General features: G+C 47.5%; 2 protein-coding genes across 2 annotated transcripts; one reads left to right on the top strand and one right to left on the bottom strand.

Moving 5' to 3' along the window:
* Positions 1–9,278: 9,278 nt before the first annotated feature.
* Positions 9,279–16,291, bottom strand: fam78ab (family with sequence similarity 78 member Ab). The gene is made up of 3 exons (XM_076043803.1): positions 15,762–16,291; positions 14,643–14,946; positions 9,279–10,321 (listed from the first exon to the last, which is right to left on the bottom strand). Exons 2-3 carry the CDS (start codon positions 14,903–14,905, stop codon positions 9,796–9,798), a joined length of 789 nt encoding a protein of 262 aa, XP_075899918.1. The 5' UTR covers positions 14,906–14,946; positions 15,762–16,291; the 3' UTR covers positions 9,279–9,795.
* Positions 16,292–16,465: 174 nt separating this feature from the next.
* LOC142899889 (inactive phospholipid phosphatase 7-like) lies at positions 16,466–22,332 on the top strand. Its single transcript, XM_076043802.1, has 3 exons — positions 16,466–17,060; positions 17,200–17,963; positions 21,944–22,332. Exons 2-3 carry the CDS (start codon positions 17,441–17,443, stop codon positions 22,330–22,332), a joined length of 912 nt encoding a protein of 303 aa, XP_075899917.1. The 5' UTR covers positions 16,466–17,060; positions 17,200–17,440.
* The last annotated feature ends 1,555 nt before the right edge of the window (positions 22,333–23,887 follow it).

The raw sequence follows: 23,887 nt of genomic DNA, 5'->3' as shown, positions 1-23,887 counted from the left end.
GCTGCCACCGCGTTGGGGCACGTCAGCGTCGCCCTGGCCCGGCCTTTATCTCGCCACCACGTGGACGGAGTCCAGGTCGCTTTTTGAAGAGGCGTGGGAGGGTCGCAGTGTTTGCCTCCCGAAAATGTGACCTCGACCCCTCAGCTGTTGGCTCGCTCCCAACGGTTCGCATTCCGTCCAACCATGGGACACTGACATTGGCGTCCATGCATGCCTGAGACTGTTTGCGGGGATGCACGTGGGCGAATGGGATAGCTGCTTTCTGGAAGTATCTCTGGGTGAGGCGTTGTCGCCCTTTGTGACATCACAAAATCCCCAGAATTGCAAACTGAGAATATCGTTGAGCTCAGACCTTCTGCATCACCTTGAAATGCTCCCGCAAGTCAGAATTCTAGGTTGAACAGTCAGGCCTGACCTGGCAGACGTGTTGTCGCCCTTTGTGACATCACAAAATCCCCAGAAGTGCAAACTTTGGAGAAGATCACTGAGCTCAGACCTTCTGCATCACCATGAAATCCTCCTGCTACTCAGAATTTTAGGCGGAAAAGTCAGGCCTGACCTGGCAGAGGTGTTGTCGCCCTTTGTGACATCACAAAGACTTGATTTCCAAGTCTGTGTCTTTCAACAAACAATGACTGGTAGAATCTGAGCCTGTCTCATTTCTGGGGAGTTCACGGCCGGGTTATAGACGCATTATTGGTATAGGTAAAGTGAGTCTTTTTTTTGCATAATCCAGAACGGTTGAACGCTCGCACACGAGCAGATTACACACACACACACACACACACACACACACACACACACACACAGGCAGTTTCCCAGTCTGTAAAGCGGATGAGCTTATGAGATACTCGGCAAACCCACTCTGCCGCCACATCCCCCACCTCGGCAATAAATAGCTGGACCACTCGGCCGTGTGCGATGACATCATCATCATCATCATCATCATCAGACATATTCCCTGAGTGTTGGGACGGCTTCCTCGCTGCCTGAAGTGCAGGAACGTTTCACAGACACTCTGGAGGATGACAGCTGTGCTCCTGGATTGCGTTTATAAATAACTGTGCCACCCCTCCCCAACTGCAGCTTTTATTCTTTTCCCACCCGGAGAGTGATTACCAGCAGCTCCTCGCTCGCTTTCATGTCTTTTCCTTTTTCGCTGATGCGCCAGATATGACTCGTTCCACAGCTCAGCCTTTTCCGTCTTAAGGTGCTTCTGCGCAACATTGATCTGCTGATTCTGCTCTCTCAAAAGTTTTTACTCCCACACTGCCGCCGGGGTTGCCATCATCCCGAAAGACCCACGCTACAATTTTCTCTAATAGGTCGTTTTGTCAGCGCAGATAATCCAAATCCACTAATCCACTCAATGGGCGAGAGGGAAGTCGCCCACTGCTCCTCTTCTCTCCGCACGGTGTGCAAAGCTGCTCAGAGTCGCCACAGCGGTGCAGCAGTGTTTAAAGCAGTTCCTCTTTGTTGCCTTGATTGGCATCAGCATGTCGCAGTCGTCACTCAAAATTTGACTTTGTCAGTGTTTTCCACCACTAACACGTCTCTGTCCTGTCACTCAGCAACAACCAGAAATAATGAACTAGATATATTTTTATATCTTTTGCTAAGTGTTACATGAACAAATTTTCGTGATGTAATAAAGGGCTACGCTTGCTCACCACTGGGATCATGACAGGCTCTGCCCTCCTAGACTTAGGCCTAGTTTAGCTCTCCTTCGAAACTTGTGGGAGGTCCAATAAAGCAAAATTAGTTTTAGCAGGAGGCTTTTTCCTACTCTTATTGTGAAAGTGCACGGACGGCTGTTCCACTGGAGTCTGGGATCAAGGGTGAAATTTTCAACATGCATTTCGGTTTTGTAGTGGAGACATTTTGCGAGCGCCTTTAATGTTTGCAGTTAATGCCTGCCACAACTTTTTGCTCCTGTGCCTTAATTGTGTTATTAATTAAAAAGAAAAAAATAATCACCACCACAAGTTTGCCCCAAACTCTGCGACTTTAATTACCCACGTGCCTCGGCTCCGTTCCCACCGCGTCTTCCTCCTCTTTGGCGAAGCGACTCGGGGAGATTATCCAGTGTCATTGTTAATCCCGACGCTGCAAAGGAGCTTTACGCTGAAAGTCTTCATTCTGAACGGCCCATTCACGTCCCTGACGGGGGTTAACGTGGGCGGATTCGGCGGAGAAAGAGTTTGCGTTAGTTGCCCACCTCCCTCTGCCACCGAGGTGAGAAGTCTCACTTCGTTTACGCTCTCGGGGTCGGCCGGAACAAGGCGTCCTGTTTTCTGTGACCTAAAGAGCAGAGCCTCGGCCCGCTTCCCGACTTCACCCCTGAATTCCCCACTCGGGTGAGCATTCTGCTCTGCTCAGGGTGTTTTCACCTCCGTCCAGGCTACAGCCGACGGCGCCCGTGTGGTTCCCCTCACCCAACCTCCTTTAAGTGTGAAATGATTGGAGGGATTTGGACAATGTGAGGCTCTGTCTGCCCCAGTTGATGGACGCAGTAATCAGAATACTCACTAAAAGAATCTGTCGCTATATATTTGCCTTTATTCACACCTGCTGTATCGTCTCGGCAGAATGTCGTGACCTTTGGCTCGTTCCTTTTAACTTGCAGCGCTGCGCGGGGAGATAAATGTAAGTTAATGTCAAATGAAAAGGGAGCTAAGTCTCATGTTTAATTCAAGGGGGTGACGGTATTAATATTCACAGGGAGACGGAGCACAGGCGGGGGGGTGAGCGTGAGCCCGAAGGGAAGTTCACTTTTTTTTTACCACTTTTTGAACTCCTGTCGGGTGACGTTGTGGGTTTTTAAACACATTTCGCTTGGAGAGTTTTGGGAGTTGGCGCTCATATATAAAAGGAGCAGTGCAGACATCGCATTTATAGATGCAGTGAGGACCTCCAACATAAACTGCAAGCTCCTTAAATCTTAAATCACCCGAGAGGAACAGTTTATTGATTCGCACCTGGATATCATTGCAGCCTGACGAGCACAAAGGGAATCACACATGCGCACGCACACAATTTTGTGCTTTGATTTTCTTGTAGATTTACATTCTTCACAAATGTTGGTTTCTAGCTCCAGGTCATTGTTCAATACTATGGAGATTTTTTTTTATTTATTATTGTTATTTTCTAAATATAAGCCTCAGCTCCGTTATTTAAACACTTCTCCAACCTTCTACGTGTGTGTATGTGAGAGCAGCCAACATGGAGGGAAGACGGCATCAGAGTCCCCAGAGATGTCTTCAGTATGTTGAAAGTTCTAAAGATAAAAAAAACAACAACATTGCATTAGTTAGTGTGCACAAACTTTTGACTGGTGGTATATATATATATATATATATATATATGTATGTATATGTATATATATATATATATGTATATATACATATATATATATATATATATATATATATATATATATATATATATATATATATATATATACATAAATCATGACAGACAACCACTGCAACTTTAATAACGTGGGAATGGAAGGCCGAGACGCAGTGGCGGCGGCGCAGCGATTGTTGTTTGCTGCATATTGACAGGTGGATGTCTGCAGGGACAGACACAGTCAGACGCTCAGGCTGGTAAATATAGCTGTGAGTTCTGCATGCAGCTCAGGAATTTGAGCGGCATAGCAGAGACAGAAGCCACTCCGCCGCCGGACTCGTCTTTGTAGGCGGCGGGTCGGTGGGGAAGCGCCGCCACAAGGTCAACCGATTTGAGCCAAACGCCCTCTAATCCCGCAGATTCCCGCTGTAGTTCTCCTGGCGGAGGCCGCCGGCCCGCTAAATCCCAAAGTTGTATTAGAACGTGCGAGTCTGTGCCTTTCATATCTGCGCAGACTTCCTGAGCCAGGCTGGAGATTAATTCAGCGGTCCGGCAGTCAAAGAGCTGATATGATAGCAGGTGATGAGAGGAAGAAAAGTAAAAAAAAACAAAACTGAAAGAACTCAAAAAACGGAGCTTCTTTTTTGTTGAAAAAAGAAAACTTCCTCAGTGGCGAGGGAATAAAGCCCTCCTCCCCCCCATTCTATTGTTGTTCTGAACCTGAGCCTCCGCTCGCATTTCAATCCCCTCACTTCCATTCACTGGTTTTAATTAATTTGATTGGAAGATTGCGCGCCGACGCCAGACAGTGAGCCTCCCCGACGGAAACGCTCACTGATTTCAGAACGAGGCACCTTTGACACTGGATGAACCCTTTCAATACTTTTTCACATCATTTTACTCCCCGGCGACGTTCTAGCAGGTGTGAGTAGTGAATTGAAAAACCCAGGGGAAGGTCAAAGTCATTCATTTGTTCATTCAATATCCCTGCTTACTGGAATTTGAGGTAAACTTTGCCTATGCGCAGCCATACTATTGAGCTTTTTAACATGGACTAGCAAGAACTGTAACGTTAACTGTAACGATGACGAGTCACTGTTTGTTGACAGAGCAGAGGCGCGTGCTGGTGTTGTTATTGTTGTTGCAACCTTCCGGCTGCGGATGGAAATTTCAATGCACTTTTAGAAACTGGATGAAAACGCTAGTGACAAAATATTGATTCGTTGTAGCGCTGTTACTGGCTGAGTGAGGTCCATATAGCATCACCATCACCACCAACATCATCATCATCATCATCATCTCCTCTGAGCGAGCTGTGCGGTGTCACGTGCTCAGCCGTGGACACGCGGCGTCACCTCGGGGGGGTTTGTTTTTCATGTGCGCGGAGGCTTTGGAGGTTGTTGTTTTTTCTTCCTTCCCCTTCAGCCGAGTCCTCGAGTCCTTGACTCTGCACTCTGCATACCTCCTTCGCCCAGCGTGAGCAGGGGCTTCTGGTTGCGTCATGCTGAGGGAGTAAACTCTGAGTGCAACGTGCTGGAACAGCAAACCAGCCCCGGGGCGGACAGAAACCAGTGGCTTCGTGCATGTAACATGTGTGTCAATAAAGTATTAGAGTGTGATGAGCAACGATGAGGCTGCTCTGAAGCTTCTGAATAAAGAATCCTACAGCTCTTAGTGGTTAGGAATACCATCATAAGTATATGAAGTATATATATTCGTGTATTTTCATTCTTTCTAATGATAGAAATTCATGTTTATTGGTAAGCATGCTGGATTCAAGCAACATGAAAACAAAATCAAAGACAAGGAATGCAATTTTTTTAAATTTTATGCATTTTATTCATTCAAGAAAAATACCTTTCCTTCTTTCTGCAATGTATATTTCCTTCCGTCAGGGGCCGTTTTCTCCAGTGTTGCCATTGTTGCATTTTCACAGTTTTAAATATTTGCCAGAACTGACCCAGTTTCAAGTTTTTGGTGTAAAAGAACATGAACAAAGGGAAAACGAAAACGGATCTATCAAAAGCTGTTTCAGTGCCGCATTGGTGAGAAAATAAACTTAGAACCACACACAACATCAACAACAACAACGAAGGGTTTTGAAACGCACGATCACTCTCATCTGTTTGCTTTTTTTTTTTTTTTTTTTTTTTTTAAACCACAAAACTGTGTTTGGTGGTGTTTTTGCAGGTGGAGAACACCGAGATGAAAAAAGAAACAACAAGTTCAACGGGAGGGAAAGAAGGCAGACAGTCCTGAGTGTAAAGTTGGGATGCAGCGTTGCGATAATTAAAGGGACTAAAAACGATCCAGTGGCGTTGATGCGGGAGGAAAGGAAAAATAAATAAAATCCAATGCATGGTTAGCAGCCCTCGGAAGAAGAAGTGTGATGATGTGGGTTTAGGAGAGGAGGTTCTCTTTGACTTGGCACAGCTGCTGCAAAAAGGGGCGAGCAAAACATGACATACCGAGAAAAACAACGATTTTTGCACACGGCTACAATTTTGCATTTCCCGACGCTCTGTATGCTAAATGCAATGCAACGAGCAAATAATAATAATAATAATACTTAGTCAAGCAGAGGTATTATTATCATCATCATCATTATTATTATTATTTCTAAGTCACAAGAAATTTTTGGACCTCGCACGTCGATCTCAAACTGCATAGTTTTTGGCTTCATCCAATTATGGCACGTTTGGCCCCTTCACAGAGAGAATGAACCAGGATTTTCTTCATTCGTTGTTAAGGAAGCACGTAAAACATCCAAACAGCATCCGAAAAGGAAAAAACAAAACAAAACATCACAGCACTTTAAACACACACACGTTTTTTTGCCCTTTCTTCACAGAAACAGGAAATGCCGTTGATAGTCAGCGTGTCGTCACCTTGTGACCCAGATCCTCAAATAAATATATATCATTAAAGACGCATGGTCTTTTTTTTTTTTTTTTTTTCAAAGGTCCCATATCATACCATCATATTGCCAGATGTTCATTTTTCATCTTGAACTCCAGAGGAGCAGCATTGCACAATTCATTATAAAAAAAAAAAAAAAAGAAATGAAAAAAGCACATTTATCCCTCTGTTTATAGCCTCCTGCTAAAAACTTTTCCTCAGGGGACGCTTTCACAGACCTGGGAGAGTTCTCTCTTAGGTAACCGTGCCCTTTGTGACATCACATCAAGCCGATGTTTAAGCTCACACTCGAAAAGGTGGGGGGACAAGCGGAGGGCCTTCTCTCAGGACACACTGACAGGTCAGGGACACATTATCATCATTATTTAAAATCTATAATTATTTAGAAAAACACGAGTAAGAAATAAATTATGCATGTGGTGCATTTATGCATAACGTGGGCGTTGGTTGCGTATGGCTTTCTGCTTGCATGTGCGTGTGCCCGGACGGTGTGCGCACGTGCGGGGCTGATAAACGAGCACACGCCGCCAATGTGACACTGCTGTGACAATCAGATACGGCGCCGGGCCCGGGCGGTCACCCCACCCCACCACCCCCTCACCCCCGTCCCCTCAGGGTGCGTGTTTGTGTTTGTGAGGGGATGAGCTCCGTCCCGGCGTGGCGACAAGGTCGCTACCTTCCCCGCACTGCGTTTGTCCGGCTGGGAGGGAGAATCATGACTCGACAACAACAGCAGCAGCAGCAGCAGCAGCAACAGCAGCAGCAGCAGCAGCAGCAGATCGGTGAATCCTGCCTAAATCCTGCAAATGGGATTTGACCGGCACACTCTTGCACGAGCAGGCGCTTGTTGCGCTAGCGCCGCACGTTGTGAGGTTTAACCATGTCGTGTGCAAGTCCGCGCAGCTTCAGGGCGTCCACAGGAACCTCCCTAAAAATAGGCCCCTCTTGTGCTACGTCAGGTTAAAAGTCGCCGGGTTCGCGTCCTCTCTTTTTATATCCGCCGGCTTCAAAACAAAACGGCAGATTGTAATCGCTTGTGCTTGGCGTCTCGACTTGTGCTCTATTTTTGAGCCGGGGCTAAAGTGTCTCCAGGGCTGCAGTTCGTGGTCACCTTTGCATTCAAGCGACCTGGCCGGCGCCCCCCCCTCCCCGTCCCTCCCTTGCTACCCCCGCCCGCCCCGACCTTTGCTGTTTGACCCCGGTTACGCGTCCTCCGCCGCTTCGCCCCGCTGACTCGCAGCGGCTCAGGCCATCTAGGGCACCGAACTGTGTCACGGCAGATCTAATTATGACAGACGTCGCTCCGGCCTTTATTAACGTCTATTGTCCTTCGCCGCTGCTCTCCATCATCGTCGCTCTCCGCGACGCCACCCGCCCCCAACCCCATCCCAGCCCGGCCTGCTGAAATGCACATTGTGAAATGGCGTTGGTGCTCCGGGTTATCCGGCAATGATTTCATTTCCACTGCTGTACTCTAAAGTCAGGTGAGGTGATGTTTAGCAATACTGTAAGTTAAAAGAAATGCCTCATTAAAAGCCACATTTTGTAATGATGATAACAAACAAATAAGATAGGCCGGCAAAACCTCCTGCATGATCCCACCATTGTGTCAAACATTTTGACAGTCTTGATAAAAAAAAAAACAAGACAGCTAATCGGTGCATCTGTGAGAACATGTGATCGTCGTCTCAAGTGTGTTGCCTCAGTGCACTGTGGAATCAACATCGTTGGAGGTGCTTCTGCATGGAGACATGCCAGAGACTTTGCATGCCAACCATGTCTTTTGGTCAAGTGCCAAACACGGGGCACCAAGAAAACGAAGCAGCGCTAGCTAACAGCTAAGTCTTAGCTCATTAGCAGTCAACAGGACGTGACTACTGGAGTTGCATGATTCCAAATAATGACCGTGGCTTTTAAAGAGGCTTTTCGTTTTGATCCTAAGCCCTTCTCAAAGATGGACGGCAAAACTGCCTTTGACTCTTGATCTCGTTAGCTCATTGTCGCATTTTATCAGGCCGGAGCGGTTCTGCTGGCGCGAGCTAACCCCGTTTGTTGTTTGTGCCGTGTGGTTTGCCCGTGTTCTGCAGCGAGAGCCACGGCAGGCAGTGCAGTGCAGTGCAGTGCAGTGCAGTGCAGTGCAGGCAAGTGGGTCATCTATATGCCAACTGAGCAGCCGGCATCAAACTGGCATGCTTCCCGCAACGCTTTTCCACTTTGACAACAGATAAGAACGATGGAGGAAGACGGTCGGAGGGAGGAGGGAGAGCGCTAGCCGAAGGTGAAGAAAAACAGAGGGGGGTGGGCGGCAAATATCACCAAGCCACATCACGAGTGCGATCCGCACCAGAGGATCCCTGTCGCCTCTCATCTCCAATTGCTACGCTGCGTCTGCTTCTTGACCAGTAGGGGCAGCAGCAGCAAGGCAGGCGCTGGTTGGCTGTGGCAAGAAAAGGAAGTAACTGGGACAGGAAGCGGGGAAATGGGTGGCGTGGGGGAGCCCTGAGGTGAAGTAACACACAGCGAGGAAAGCTCGGTTGTAGGATCTTGAATGCCACGACTTTCCACCAACAAAACAGCGTCAATGAAATGAGGTCAGCTGGCCTTTTTTTTTTTTTTTTTTTTTTTTTTTTTTGCTACGTTCTTTCTCAAGCTGCTATTGCACTTTTTTGTGGGCGGTCAGCGCCGCTGGCCAGGCCCGTCGGCAGCGGCGCTCTCCGCTCGCGCTAAGATCCGCATGGTCGCAGCCAATTCATGTGCACGGCTGTGCGCGCGCATTTTGCTTCTGTTGAGACGATGCGTACGTCAAATAACGTGGGACCGTCGGGATCTGCGTCTTCTTCTGTTTTTCCGTTACTGAACCCACATGTGCCAACACCAACGGTGAGGAAGAGCCGGGACAACAAAAAAAAAGGAGCAAAAATACTGCATTGCACTTGGTTTAAGGCTAAAAAAGTTTGCAGTGGGAAGCGATGTAAACTTAAGGCAGCATGGATTGAATATCTTGCACGTTTTCTTTCTTTTTTTTGTTTGTTTGTTTTAAAAGTACTAAAATCTAACATGTCACACGGTGCAGCTTTGACGTCGACGACGAGGAGAAAAAAAAAAAATCGACGCGCACTCTTCCAGCCCGTAAATAAAAGGTTTTTTGTGCACGTCCACGTGTGTAGCATTAGCACAGGACACGGTCAGGTAAATACTTCAAATCAGCCACACTCACAAAACGACCGGCAGAAGGTCCAAAGAAAACGTATAAAATTAACATCTTATCATTTTCGCATCTTGCGAATTCCTTTAGCACAGTGCGACCCGACCCAGGTTGAAGGTAGAACGGTTGCAGTCTGTCTGCTTCCAGTGTTGAAGTGTGTTCAAGCTGCCAAGTCAAGCAACAGCTGGGCTCTTTTCTCGTTTCCCACCGCTGACTCGGAAAAACATAGAGGCAAAATAAAGGAGGTGGAAAACAAGGGAAGGGGTCGAGATGATACTGTTACGGTATCCAAGGCCGGTCTGGTCAGTCAGCAGAACATGTCAGTATTTGGGTGGGATGACCACGATGGGATCACCGCTCTTTGGCCGCCACATTAGCACTTGGGCGTCGTTGGCGTTGGGTTTCACCATGGCGTTGGCGGGGATGGCTTCGTTCTTGCCCAGGATCTGCGGCTGCTCCTGGGCCACGGGCTCCATCAGCGCCGCCCGGCTGCCCAGGGGCTTCTCCGGGTCCACGCGGATGTGCAGCCGCATCCTCCAGCGCACCGTCTGCAGCACCACCGTCTCCGCTGTGGCCTGGTTGGTGGCCACCAGCCACGTGGTGAAGCTCTGGTCGCGGCGGATGCTGCTGAGCTGAGGCACGTTGCTGTCGCTGACCGGCACGCCCCACGTCACGCTGGGGTAGAAGTTGTCGTTCATGCTCACGGTGAAGCGGCTGTCCTTCTTGGTGGGGCCCACCACCGTGCACGTCTCCGTCGTGTTGCCGTACCACGGGTAGTTGACCCCGTCCGAGTCGCTGATGGCCTGGATCTTGCCGTCGCGCAGGTCGGGCAGCTCCCAGCTGGACCTGGAGAGGGGGGGGGGGGGGGGCACAGGGGTCAGCAGTGAGGCTTCAACCTGAGAGAACCCACTGTGTTTTCTGTCGGTTGAGGTGGGATGGCATAGAAGCCTGACAACCTGAGCGATTAGAAAAACCACTTCCTTTGGAGGCGGGCAGGGAAGTCAGGGGTGTGTGATCACAGTCGGTGCACAGGAAAACCAGAGCAGCACAGTTATCATCTACACTAACTGCTACTATCAGTGTTGTTGATCTCACTGTTCTCAGGTTTGACTTTTCATCCAAGACAACAAACATTTATGCAAAGAAAAAAAAACTCCTGTTTACTGCCTCCTGCAAAAACACTGCTGAAACTGCACTTTTCTTGCTTCTTTTTTTTGTTTGTTTGACGGGAGCAAAACACATCCCAGACGTCACTGCGCCCTTTGTGACATCACAATGGGGCTGCGCATTTCAGAGCACACAAATGGTGAGTTCTTCACTGGCTGGAAACACATATTATTGCTATAATAATAATAATAATAATAAAAAAGATGAATCTTGCCTCGTGTGGGACCAATGGGAACCCGCTGCGTGTGCAAAGTCAAAACTTTGAACTCAACTATTTTTATTTAAATGCCACTGGAGAAAGAAGTCGCCGGTCAGCGGGACAGAGACGATAACAGTGTGATCACCGACCACATGACTCGACCTGCTCGGCCCGGCCCCTGTGATTTATGCGCTCACCCAGGGGGTGAGATTAGCATGTCGGGCATGATAATATCCTGGCCTTTGTGTGCGTATGCGTATGCGTGTGTGTGTGTGTGTGTGTGTGTGTGTGTGTGTGTGTGTGTGTGTGTGTGTGTCTGTATGCGTATGCGTGTGTGTGTGTGTGTGTGTGTGTGTGTGTGTGTGTGTGTGTGTGCGCATACGTAGATTTCTGAGTGAAAAAAAAAATTGCATAATCCTCTCAGCTGGCTTTCAAAACAATTTGCAGCAATTTTCCATTTTGTCGTGAACTCAGACAACCGGCGGAGGTTTTTTTGTTCCGTTTTGTTTTGTTTTGAAGTCAATATTTACATCGATCAGTGAGGATGTAGCTTCACTGCCATCTCATTATTGCCGAACACCTCGGCAGTGTGCGTACGGCTGCAGAAGGAGCTCTGTGTCGTCCGCCCTGCAGAGAGGCTTTGATCGTAGCCGAGCAGAGACGCGCCTCACTTCCTGTTTGCGTCTTCGCCGCCCCGTCGTGTCACAACCCAGCGGTGCGCAATAAGCGATGTGCGTGAAATCGACTGTGACAGAAACTGCGGGGATGTTTTAATACGATTCACCTGAAAACGCGACTGGAGATTCCTGAGCGCGTCAGCTACTGTAAAGGTTGAAAGCCACTCGGCCGTGATGGCTCTCCGCCAGGTGTTTCTGCACGGCCTAGCGTGTTGGGTGCTGAACGAGAGGAGGCACTTTGATGTCAGACGTTGGAGGTTTATAAGTATGCATGGAAAAATATATAGAACCTGTTTTGAATTTTAAAAAAAACAAAACTAAAGCATAAATGTTCTACCTGCAGAATGTGGGAAAGATTAAAGAAACTTGACAAACAGTTGACTGATAATAAACAGTCAGTTAATCAGGGTTGGGCGATTTGTAGCATTTTGACAGTGGGTCAATCAACATTAGATTGAAGAGCTGGAAGTTGTGATTAAATATCACAAAAATGCAATAGCCAATTTAATTTCCTGACAATTTCCGAAAGATTCTCAACATTATTGAGACTGCAGCCTCATTCAGTTGCCTTTGTCTTTTGTCGCGGACAAATGGTTTTGGTGAGAGGGCCGCATATGCATTCAAATAACGTCTTGTTGTGCAGATGGTAAGAAATGGATGGATGAGGCAAAAAGGAACAGGCTGCCAATGCAATTAATTATCCTATTACAACGTGTTTAAACCCTCCCCACCTGTGTGTGTGTGCACACGCAAAGCTGCTCCAAAACGTCATTTTTCAATTTTTTTATATCATATTTTTAACAATTAACACCTTTTTTGGTCCAGAGTTTGGCTGGCACGGTGGCGCGTGGATGGAAAATGTCGCCCCTTTCTGTGTGCAGTCTGCATGTTCTCCCTGCGCCTCGCTGGCTTCTCTCCAGAGACTCTGCTCCACGGAGGCAAACTGGCAACTCTAAAGGGTCTGTGCGTGGGAACACTTTGCTGTCTCTCAACGCAGGCCTGCCTGACTTAGTGGCTAGTAGTCCAACAAAGCATTAGTTTCAGCAGGAACTGTTTTTGCGATTGATTTCCCTTTGAACTTTCAATTGTAACACACAAATCACACTTCTGCATCTTTGAGGCTGCACATAAAGTTTTCCTGAAAACTAAACCAAGCATGCTTGTATGCGAATGCTTCTTTACGAAAAGAAATGCTGCCAAAACGTTTTTAAATAAATAATAAGCCTGTATCGCATTAAGCCATTCTGGGGGGAAAAAAGAGCTGATTCCACACAGTAGGAGAGACAATGAATGTGTCCAGAATCCTGAGCACATCATTCTCATTAGCATCCCCGGCTGTTGGGTCCAATTACAGCCACACCAGAGCCCCGTCGTCTTCAAAGGCTTTGCTCAGTATGAAAACCTTGAGCAGTGAGACTCATCACTTGCATCCTAAAAGAGGAATAAGCGGCAAGAACAGGTGCCCTCGCTGTGGTTTTGTGGCTCGAAAGGTGGTAAAAGGGAAAAATCTGAAGAAAAAAAAAGAAAAACTCACATCCTTCAGAAAGGTCGACAAAAGATTACAGAGCCAAAATTATTTTTAAAAGCGTTGGTTTATATCTTCCTTCACTTAAGTTGGTTGATAAACCAATAGGAAGGCTCACCTTTCATGTGAGAATATGATCATATAAAATAAGGGGGGGCAGAAGGAAAGAAAAATGGGGGATTTGCCTCAGCACTGCTGCATCATGGGAGGAACACATTCCAGCCCACCTATATATAGTTTTTTGCATAAAGACACAAAGTATCGGGTAACATTCTTGTGGGTGAGATCCGGCTTCACATATTGACCAATCAACTCTACTGAGACTATTGGCGACAAATTAGACACCTGAAATATCTTAAGACAAGTGCTTTTTTTCTCTCAAAGGCATTTCAATGGAGCAAAAGAGCACAACGGTGGCATTTTGTTAGTCTATAGATGACATAAAATGCATTTTTTAAATAAATGTCTATAACTTAGTTACAAATTAGAACCCAAGAACTGAAAATGGATAAAGGGACATGAGCAAAACTAAAAGTTTTGCGGAGTAAATGTTGGGTTTCTACCATTTGAAGTCATTCTTATCACGCTGGCATTTGTTGATTTTAAGTATAAACTTCCAACCAGCACTATTGTGCTCAAGAAGTCTGCAAATAAGTAGATCAATACAATAGAACAGCAGCAGAACTTGCAATGAAGAAAAGTACCATCCACTGATCTGTGCATATATTTTTGTTCTTTCTATTTCTCTCTGCCTCACACACACACACTCACACACACACACACACACACTCAAACACTCGAGCAGAGCAGTGCCGGGGTGGGGGTGCTCAGGGAGGGGGACTATGTCTCTAATCATAGACGCACAGCACTCAAACATCCTCGGCTGCAGTATCTGCAGATAACACTTATTCTGGGTACGTGTCGTGGTCGAGCCGCTCGCAGGATGTGACATCGACGCCGCCTGCTTCCGTGTCTGCATCAATCACGAAAAGCGAGAGAAGCTCTGGCAGGAAAAGAAAATGCATTCACCGGCATCTTGCTGCTGATTCCCTTCACGTTCGGCTGGTGTCTTACATCTGGCGCCGAGTTACTGACACGTGGAGGAATCTGAAAGGTCACGGTGATGATTTTCCATCATCGTGTCCCCACACTTGTATCTGTTCTAAGCGCCTCTGAGCAGCTTTGTGACCTCCAGCCATGGGCCACGGTACTGTGCATGTGTGGCTAAGGTCTCGCAAAAAAAAAAAAAAATCATATTTCATATGCTTTGTGGTAAAAATGATTTTCCACATGACGAGGATGTGGATGCCAGCACGGCAGCATCAGCATAACCATAGTTTCATTACCTAAAAATGTTTTTGAATTTCAGCTGCATGGCTGCTTGAAGTTCTCCATTCTGATTGTCTGCACTTCCTGAGTAGAAGTTTCGAAACTGAGTGTGCATTTGATTGACAACTTACTAAACAAGGTCTTTTTCCTTAAGAAAATGCATGTATTGATCTGTGTTTTCCACGTGTTTTTAAGCTAAGTGACGCAAAAGAACCCAGATTGCAGATTCCAGGTTGAGGCTTTTACACGGCTGCTGATGCTGATACTCACATCCCTTTGTTTCCATACGTGTTGTAGAACTCCATGTGGTTGCACGCTTGAATCCAGCCGATGGTCCACGTCTCTTTCCCGGCCACTGGCGGCACAAGGACGCGGGCACTGGCTCGGAAGTGCGGCGTCCGGTAGCGCAGGACCACGACAGATGACTCGTCGATGCTGGTGGGGTTGGGGTCGATGGAGCTGTTCACATCCAGGACAATGACGCTGTCTCGGAAACTCTTGGGCTTACACCTGATACTCTGGATGCAGCCCATCGCATTCAATAGCAACACGGCCCGCAACAACGTCCACAGGTCTGGAGGAGGAGCAAGAGGAAGAGGAGGAGGAGCAGAGGAAGAAAAGCGCATGGAGAACAGCAAAGAAAAAAAAATCACCACAGTGGGATCAGCAAAAAAGACAGCGGTGGTTGAGAAGAGGATGAAAACATGCAGTCAATCCAAAACTGCACTCGGGCGCATGGGGAAAAGAAAAACAAGACGAGGAGTCTTCCGTTTTTGCAGGGCGCAAGCTTTCCTGTGCGAAATTTCAACTTCACCCACAAATTGCGCACGCACTTTCTCCGTGTTTTCATGCTGTCAGGTTACAAGTCTGCTTCAAATGTTCGCTATATCACAAAAGGGGGCCGTTGGCCTCCTGGCATCGTGCATCCAGTTGGAAATGATGCGCGTAAAAAAGGTTCAAGTTAATTACGTGATAAATAATTCACCAAAAAAAAGCGACTAATGTTTCAGCTCGTGTTCTCGTGTTTTTTGGGGGCGGTGGCATTCTGTGGGAGTCATTAACAGATAATCCCCCCGACTATCCGATGGCTAAAGCTCGGCGCACAGCTGGTGGCAAGAGTCATAATAATGATGAGAGCGCACGCACAGTTTGTAAGCGCTTGCAAGCTCGGAAGCGCAATGAAGGAAACAGTTTTGTTTTGTTTTTAATCCACAGAAGCGTCGATTTCTCATGGAAATAAAGAGAAATTAACTGTTTTCTGGGCTTTATTTTTACGCATGTGCGGATTACGGGCACATGGCAGGCGATCGCCAGAATTGTGGCTCTATTTATAGCCGGCAAAAAAAAGCAACATGCAAACAAACAACAAAAAACCAGAAGTCTACCTACAAAACTAGTGAGTGGGGGAAGAGAAATATTCCTGGTGGCTTGAGGGCTCGCACAGTTCTTCGGTCCACAGAGGTATAATTCCGTTATCTCCTCCGCAACAAAAAAAAGCACTCCCGTTATTTCTCCCACTCATGCAGCTGCAAACGATCTCAGCGTCCCGCCGAGAGAGGCAGCGTCCCGGCGAACGCACAGGAATCTGGCAGAGTTGCAGACGGAGCGTCACAACATCCAGAGGACACCGCCGGGTCAACTTTAGCACCCATCGCAGCCGGATCCGCTGATTTATTTATTTTTTCCTTTCTTCCCCGAAAAAAAAATAATAATAATACAAAAAAACGGCGTAAAAAAATAAGATTAAATATGGTCTCTGGAGGGGAGAAGTCTCAGTTGTCACATAGTTCGGCCGTGCGCCTCTCTGACCTCCACTTCGTGGCGATGGGATGGCTCGTTCAGCCTAAATTCCAGCGCGAGCCGTCATGTCTCCGGGCTCGTCCCATCGCGGCCGCGGCAGGTTCACCCCTGCTACGCATCGCTCGCTCTCGGCTGCCTGCGAAGCGGCTTTATAAGTACGCTCGAGACGAAACTTCCGGTCCGGGCGGCGTTGCATGCTGGGAAACGTAGGAGGGGAAATATAATCTGAAAAAGAATATTGTGTTTTATAGACTGTTGTATGTAGAATATCAGAATCTGATATTTCGCGCATTTTATTTTTTAAAAAGAATTCACTTTATAATTTATATGTCATATATTAATGCTTCACATGATTAAAAACATTCTTTTGACAATTATTTTTTATTCCCCCAAGATAAAAGGGGATCGTTTTTTATGTTGAAAATTCAACCATTTAAAATTTACCATTTGAGTTATTATTTATTGTATCAATATTTTTGCCCTCTGTTCTTTCGATTTAAGTATCCCTTAGTTTTGCATCCCGCATCCCTGGACTGACTGTGCGCTCGCTGTGCTTTTAAGCACCTTGGAGAACTCCGCCCCGCATCCGAGGCGCAACGCGGGTGATGAATCCGAACTGTGCGTATACATCAAAAAAGAAACGTGGAAAATACGTGGAATCCGGAAGATCTGAGCGACCGCAGCAGCAGCAGCAGCAGCAGCAGCAGCACCGCTTGGGACGCCTTCCTTTCGGCTCCCTTTGTTGACGACAAACCCATCGAGCCACCGTTACCCGTTCTGCGCTGCAAGAGACGCCGTTTGTTAGACGGTGTGAGCTACAGCGGGAGGCGGCGGGTTCCGACTGGGCCGAGGGGACGCGGTGACGCTTTGTTTACAAACCGCCTGGCGGTAAGATGACAACAAGGTAGCCGATATTCCGCCGCCTCGGCAGTTCGGGATGCAGCGGCGGCTAAAGCACCTGTTAGCCGCGTGGCTGCGCGGAAATAGGATGCTCATCGTGTCTTGTGATTGTGTCGCCCCGCTTTAGATCCAGTTTCACAGAACCGGCCTGGAGCTGATGGAACCCGACACGCTCCCCCATGCGCGCCAGCGCACATTCCTCTCGGTCTAAATATATCTATTAGGGCCACAGGAGCGCGAGCAGGAGGAAAGGGAGGGGATCGGGGGTTTATTCCTGGGACATTTCACGTCGTGTCGAGCTGGTGGATTCTCTCTCGGCAAGGTTGACAGTCTCTCCCTGCGACCACAGAGGACGTCCGGGGGGAACCATGCCCTCAAGTGCGAGATCCGTGGCGCGCAAGAGGAACAGCGTCCTGGGCAGACCTGAGTTCATGTCGCTGAACCAGCAGCCACTGCGCAGCGGTGGCGGCGGTCCAGGCGGTCCAGGCGGTCCCTCCGAGGGCCGAGGAGGAGCGCGACGGTCGTCCCAGATCAAGCACCAGACGAGCCAGCCGGCCGAGGAGCCTGCCGACGGCGCCGCAGGGAGCGGCGGCGGCGGCTCCGGCGGCAAGGACAAGAGGGAGCCGTGCAAGATGCCGGAGGAGGACTGCATGCAGCTCAACCCCTCGTTCAAAGGCATCGCCATGAACTCGCTGCTCGCCATCGACATCTGCCTGTCCAAGCGCATGGGGGTGTGCGCCTACACGTCGTCTTCCTGGGGAGGCTGCCGCTCCATGGTCACCCTGCTGGCGCTCACCGGCCACGGCATCACATGGATCATCGGCACCATTGTGTGCCTGACCAGAAGCAACACGCTGGCAGGCCAGGAGGTGCTGGTCAATCTGCTGCTGGGTAAACACACACACACACACACACACACACACACACACACACACACACACACACACACACACACACACACACACACAAGACTTGCCTGCCATCTTGTAAAGCATCTTGAAGGATGTTTCACTTTGTTTTCACCTGCACAGGAAAAATTAAAAGTGGATAAAGGAGTTCAACAGAGGTTGGAGTACCTGCATGACACAGAGGCAGAACGTGCCACTGTGTCCGATTTGGTGACACTCTGATATTTATGACAAAGAACAATGTTTAAGAGCCGGGGCGAGGCAGAAGAACAATATGACTCCTGTCTGTCCATTAAAAGCATTTGTCTCATTTTTGAAATCTACCGTTTAGTACGAGCACATGATCACTCATTAGCTACAACACGCCAACACACACATACAAAACTCTCTGACTGTATTTGGTCATAACTCTTTTTTTGATTATATTGTGGATAGATAGATAGATAGATAGATAGATAGATAGATGCCTCACTAGAAATGTCTTATTCACAAGCTGTAGCTATTATCGCTAATTACAATTAGCTACAAGTACGAGGTACTGACTAGGTTGTAAGGTTGTAAGTCAGTCCCATAATGGTAACAGTGAAATCATAGCATATAAACAGATATGAAGACTAATCATATCATGCAGTGACACATAAAACAGCAGACAGTGATCATAGTTGGATTATGTTCATCATCTCATTGTTTTGCATAGTTTCTCTTTTGTTAAGAGAAGGTTTTTTTTTGTTTGTCTTACCTTCTTGAAGTGTTTCGACGGAACTTCCGCTTTCCCCAGAAGTGTCAAAAAATGGTGTGTGTGACGCGTCTTATCAGCTGATGTTATGGAGGCGCGACCAACCTGTCCGCTGTGACAGGTGGGTCACGCCTCCCGCTGCCTGTCGGCCTCTCCGTGATGCTGCTCCAGGTGTGAGAGAGCGCGTCGGCTCCCTCGTTCCGGTTCATCGTCTCCGGGCCCCTGTCTGCTTATCTCCACTGCCTCCCTGAGCCAACGCCGGTATTTGTTGTCCTTTGTGCAGATGACATGACAGATATGATACTCACCCATGGCTGAGAATAAAGTTATGGATAAGCCTTCTTGTTCAGGTTTCTTCTGTAAATCCCGCTGCAGCATTATTGTGAAAAGTGAATTTACGATCTATTTTACTTGTTAAACTGGATTTACAGCTGTTTTGTGTGATAAATGACAGCCCTTTAGCTGCAGCAGGGAGCAGGATACTTTTGGAGCGCTGGTGGAAAATCTCATCCCCAGATCAGACTGGTGCATACCTGACGCTGCAGCCAGGCTTTAGTATGGGCGCTGCTTAAACGTCTCTGAGCTGCAGATGTTTGTGCAGATTTCCACTTGAAGAGTGGCAGCGACAGGCCTGCAGAGCTGAGTGTATTCAACGCACAAACAGTTTCATTAGAACCTGGAAGCAAAGATTCAGCTATTTTGCCTGTTGATTATTTGTTTCTCCTCTGGTGTTCAGTATTATCCCAGACTTTTAGCAATATTTGGATGTGCTGCATGCATGAAAGCTCACCTGTATGTGCAGGCAGGCTCTTTCTCGACCCAAACGCAGATTAGGGTTCCAAAAAGCTGGCGCAAATCTCCCGGCTGGGGCCACACTGAGCCAATAATCTCCGTATTTGGGACACTGTTGTTTTGTTCTTGCAACATTGTTCAGGTCCGAGTTGCTCGTTTTAATGATTTGGTCGCTGAGGAGGAAAAAATGTGTCTCTCACAGAGGAAACTCTCCACAAATCTCCAGACTGAGCAGAAAGTAGAAATTTACGCTGATCACACAAATAAGCTTTGTTTTCCTCGTGTTGTTCTCTATTATTTCATTCTACAAGGTGACTTGGCAGCAGATGGCAAGTTTCCTCAGCACTTTGGAGTGGTCTGTTTCTGTTGACGGGAAAAAAAAACAGAAAAAGGTCGGCAGAGGCCCTCCTGCTGCATCTTGCGCTAATCCCTGTAGCATCTGCAGGGCTCACTGTGACTCACAGCAGCAGTTTCTTTCGTGATGCGTCACAACTGAAAGAAAGCTGATCGAAAGTGAATTCTGAGGTGGATTAAAAAATGCTCTGGGCAAGGTGGATATCGAGATTTGAGAATGAAAGTGTGAGTGATTCAGCTGCTAGGCGAGGCAAACTGCAAGACGTAAGATGTACAGATGCACTGTCAAGCCGTACAAGAATGCATTTGCATTGAAAGACGAGGCTTTATCCTAAAGATAACCAGGAATGTTTCCCCCTACGGTGATCCTTCATCCTAGTGAGCCGGGGAGAGAAACAAGGGGCATTGAGGGATTTTCTGAACAAAGCAAGTTGACCGAGGATGGCCTGACAAATAATCTGCCTGCACCTGTCGCACATATTTGGACTAAAGTGTCACGTTTAGGTGGGGCGGCGTCACCTTGAAGTGTAAATCCCAGTTTAGCACCCCAGGGTGCACTGACAGAGAGCGTCTGGCTCGCCAGATCACTAACAATCTGCCAGCTGACCAGGATCTCACGTTATTTATTGCGCTGTGACAATCACAGCAGCGCTTTGGACAGTGTTACAGGCAGCCAGAGGAAGATCTTTCTCTATTCATGTATATTTTCATTGGATTACGGGTACAACCATGTTTTTAAATACCAAAAAAAAAAGTTTACAAAAACATTTTTAGTCAGCATCTACCGTTAAGACTGCAAATGAAAACAACCTAAAAAGCTGTTAGCCCACTTCCTGTGACAGGTGCAGAGTGCAGGTGGCTACTTGAGATCAAAATCTCCCATTTGAACCGTAACTCAAAGTGATTCCCATCCAGAGGTTCTGCGTTACCAAATATTTTGGTTCTGAGTCAGAACTACTCAAGAATGATGAGGTTGCAGGTTAGAGGTTTACCCCAGATCCTCATTTTCTAGGCTGTCATTGCACTAGCAGTCAGAGTCACAAACCTTTGGTTGCATCATGTCTTGGCTCACCTACTTCTTCTCCTTCCCTCACCTACTTCTTCCTCTCAGTGCCCTGTAATGCGCCCGCACAGTGCATGAAGTTCTGTGTCACTGTCTTTCTGTGACAACAGTGAGAGAGAATGGACAACTGGAGGCGGAAACAGGGCAGCATGGCCGCTAGCACAGCAGTGTAGTGGGGTGAAGATGATGGTGATATTATTGGGTGAGCTGCACTGCGCTGTAAGAGGTTGACTGGTATGCGGGACCCAAAGCAACTGCGACGCTATATTGGTGCCGGTTATTCTCGGGTGTTCGAGGGAAGTTCAGTGCCAAAAAACACAAAAGCACGCTAACAGCCTGCTAGCAATCTGGCTAGCTGCTACCAATTTTTTTTTTTGTTTGTTTGTTTTGTTTTTTTTACTGCTTTTGAAATTTAATCAGCACAAAAACCCTCAGCTGCGCTCGCATCTCTTTGAAGCCAGATAGCTGAATGCCAGTTATAGCTTTGCTGGTTGAAACCTCAATCAGCTAAACGATAGCGTAGCACGCTGTGAATGTAGACAGCAGCAGACATGTCACTGTACAGTAGTTTTCTTGTTTTAATATTCTATTGGATGCTGTGGGTTGCTGGCAGAAGGTTGTGGGTTCGATTCCGGGCCTGGGGCTTTTCTGTGTGGGTTCTTTCTGGGTTCTCCAGCTTCCTCCCACAGTCCAAAAACATGCATGTGAGGGAAATTCGATACTCTAAGTTGACCGTAAGTTGGTGTGTGTGTGAGTGCGAATGGTTGTGTGTGGTTGTGTGGCCTTGCCACATAGAAGTAAGAAGAATCTGGGCGACACCCAGGCAAAGCTGGGTGACCCCCCCCGTGACCCTGAGCTCTGGAAGAAGCGGGTATTGAAAATGGATGCGTGGATGCTGTTTCCTGATAATATACAGAGATTTCTTCAAGGAAACCTGCTCCACTTGAGCCCACAATGACAATAAAGAACTGAAAATTGAAATGATTCTTTTTTTGGTTTGTTTGCTTTTATGTGACAGCACTTCTCGTCGACGTCATGACCGTGGCGGGCGTCCAGCGACTGGTGAAGCGCAAGGGACCCTGGGAGATGACGCCGGGCTTCCTGGACTGCGTCGCCATGGACATCTACTCCTTCCCCGCCGCCCACGCCAGCCGGGCCGCCATGGTCTCCAAGTTCCTGCTGTCGCACCTGGTGCTGGCCGTGCCGCTGCGCATCCTGCTGGTGCTGTGGGCCTTCCTGGTGGGCCTGTCGCGGGTGCTGCTGGGCAGACACCACCTGACCGACATGGTGTGCGGCTTCGCCCTGGGCCTGTTCCACTTCAGCCTGATGGAGACGGTGTGGCTGTCGTCCGGCACCTGCCAGACTCTGATCTCCATCAGCACGCTCAGCTGGAGCCCCTTCTTCTGAGCGCTGCGTGCGCGGGCGGCCACGCTGGCCGCCAGACAGGGCTCGCTCCCCGGAGCGCCGCAAAGTTCTGATCTCAGGGTTTGAACCGAGACGCGTCAGTCGTGCGGAGGGAGAGGCCGGCTCGCGCGTCGCACCCGAGACAGCCGGGACCTTTCCGAAACGTCGTCGTGCGTCGCAAAAATCCAAAGTACGAAAAACAGGTGACTTCAACCTCAAACATTTTCCTATGACAGTCAATTTCTTAATCTGAGTGAGGAAACATAATATTGCCACTTCCTGATATTTATGTAAATATTGAACCTACTAGTGAATGAGAACTCAAGCTATTTATTTTGTGTGATTGTGTAGCTATACACCTCTGTATCTTCACTTTATTTCGTGCCCACACAAGCCCTTTAAATTTGAGCTTCACTATTTTTTTCAAAATATACATTCAGAATTTTTATGACAAGCAGCTTGTGCTTTATGTCTAACTTCAACTGCTGAGTCTGTGCACTGGTGCCATGTCTCCACTCTGTGTGCCTCTTTCTTCTCAACTTGCATACTTTCTTTTATTTCCTCACTTTCTCTCACGTCTTCCTGTTTTAAGCTAATCTTGCACTGCAAATATCAGTGAAACACTAAACTTCTCACGCTATTGGCTGTAACGCTAACTGGATATTCCTCTTTTAGTTCTGGAATTGGCATTTCATGACCTGAATGAATTGTACGTTTCTGAAGGGCTCTGTTTGTTGTGAATCATGTTGAAAAAAAAAAAAATTAAGGAAGCTGCTGAATTATTTTTTATTTAAGGGTAATTTTTTTCATTTACTTAATTACAAAGAGACATTTCTCTCCAGTACTTTAGGCTGCTGCTGACAGATGCTGGTTTGTCAACGATAGTAATTCTGTGCCCCACATGACAAATGAAGCGTGTTCCTCTCTCTCTCTCTCTCTCTCACTCTCTCTCTCTCTCTCTCTCTCTCTCTGTGCGTCCGTGTGTGTGTGTGTGTGTGTGTTAGGGTGGTGGCATCCTGAGTAAGAAAAATCTTTTTGAAACATCGGTTCAGAGGAAATCTGCTCCTCCACCCCGCCTTTTTTTTTTTTTTTATTGCCGGGAACTTCAGAGCACATTGAATTGATGCGTAAATTGAATTTTGTGTAAGTTTCCTTTGTACTGTATGTCACCTCTTTCCATCTGCACCCATTTGATATGAAATGATGAGCTGTCAGTAAAACGAGGGAGGCCGCTTGTGACTGTGTCGGCTTTTTCTTGGTTCTCTTGTTGATGAAGATGCGTGTTGGGAGCTTTGACCATAACGCCAATATTTACGTCATCCACGTGTTTTGATTAAAATGGGGGAATGCATGTAGAGAACAAGAATCGTTAAGCATGATTTGGTTAATTTGATTTATGGATCGGCTGAATCCCTTAAGAAGCTTAACCGCCCGTTTTAAAAGGCAGCCCTTCATAATAAATTGCTGCAATTGCTTCACATCACTGTGGCCTGCCTGCACGGCATTATTACATGGTGCACAGTTCCCTCAGTGGAGGAAGGACAAAGACAAAACAACA

Source organism: Nelusetta ayraudi, unplaced genomic scaffold (genome assembly GCF_046127955.1).
Source record: "Nelusetta ayraudi isolate G7.1 ecotype Tasmania unplaced genomic scaffold, CSIRO-AGI_Nayr_v1 ptg000076l, whole genome shotgun sequence".
NCBI lineage: Eukaryota > Metazoa > Chordata > Actinopteri > Tetraodontiformes > Monacanthidae > Nelusetta > Nelusetta ayraudi.
Note: the sequence above shows the minus strand (reverse complement) of the source record. Positions and strands in the feature narration are given on the sequence as shown.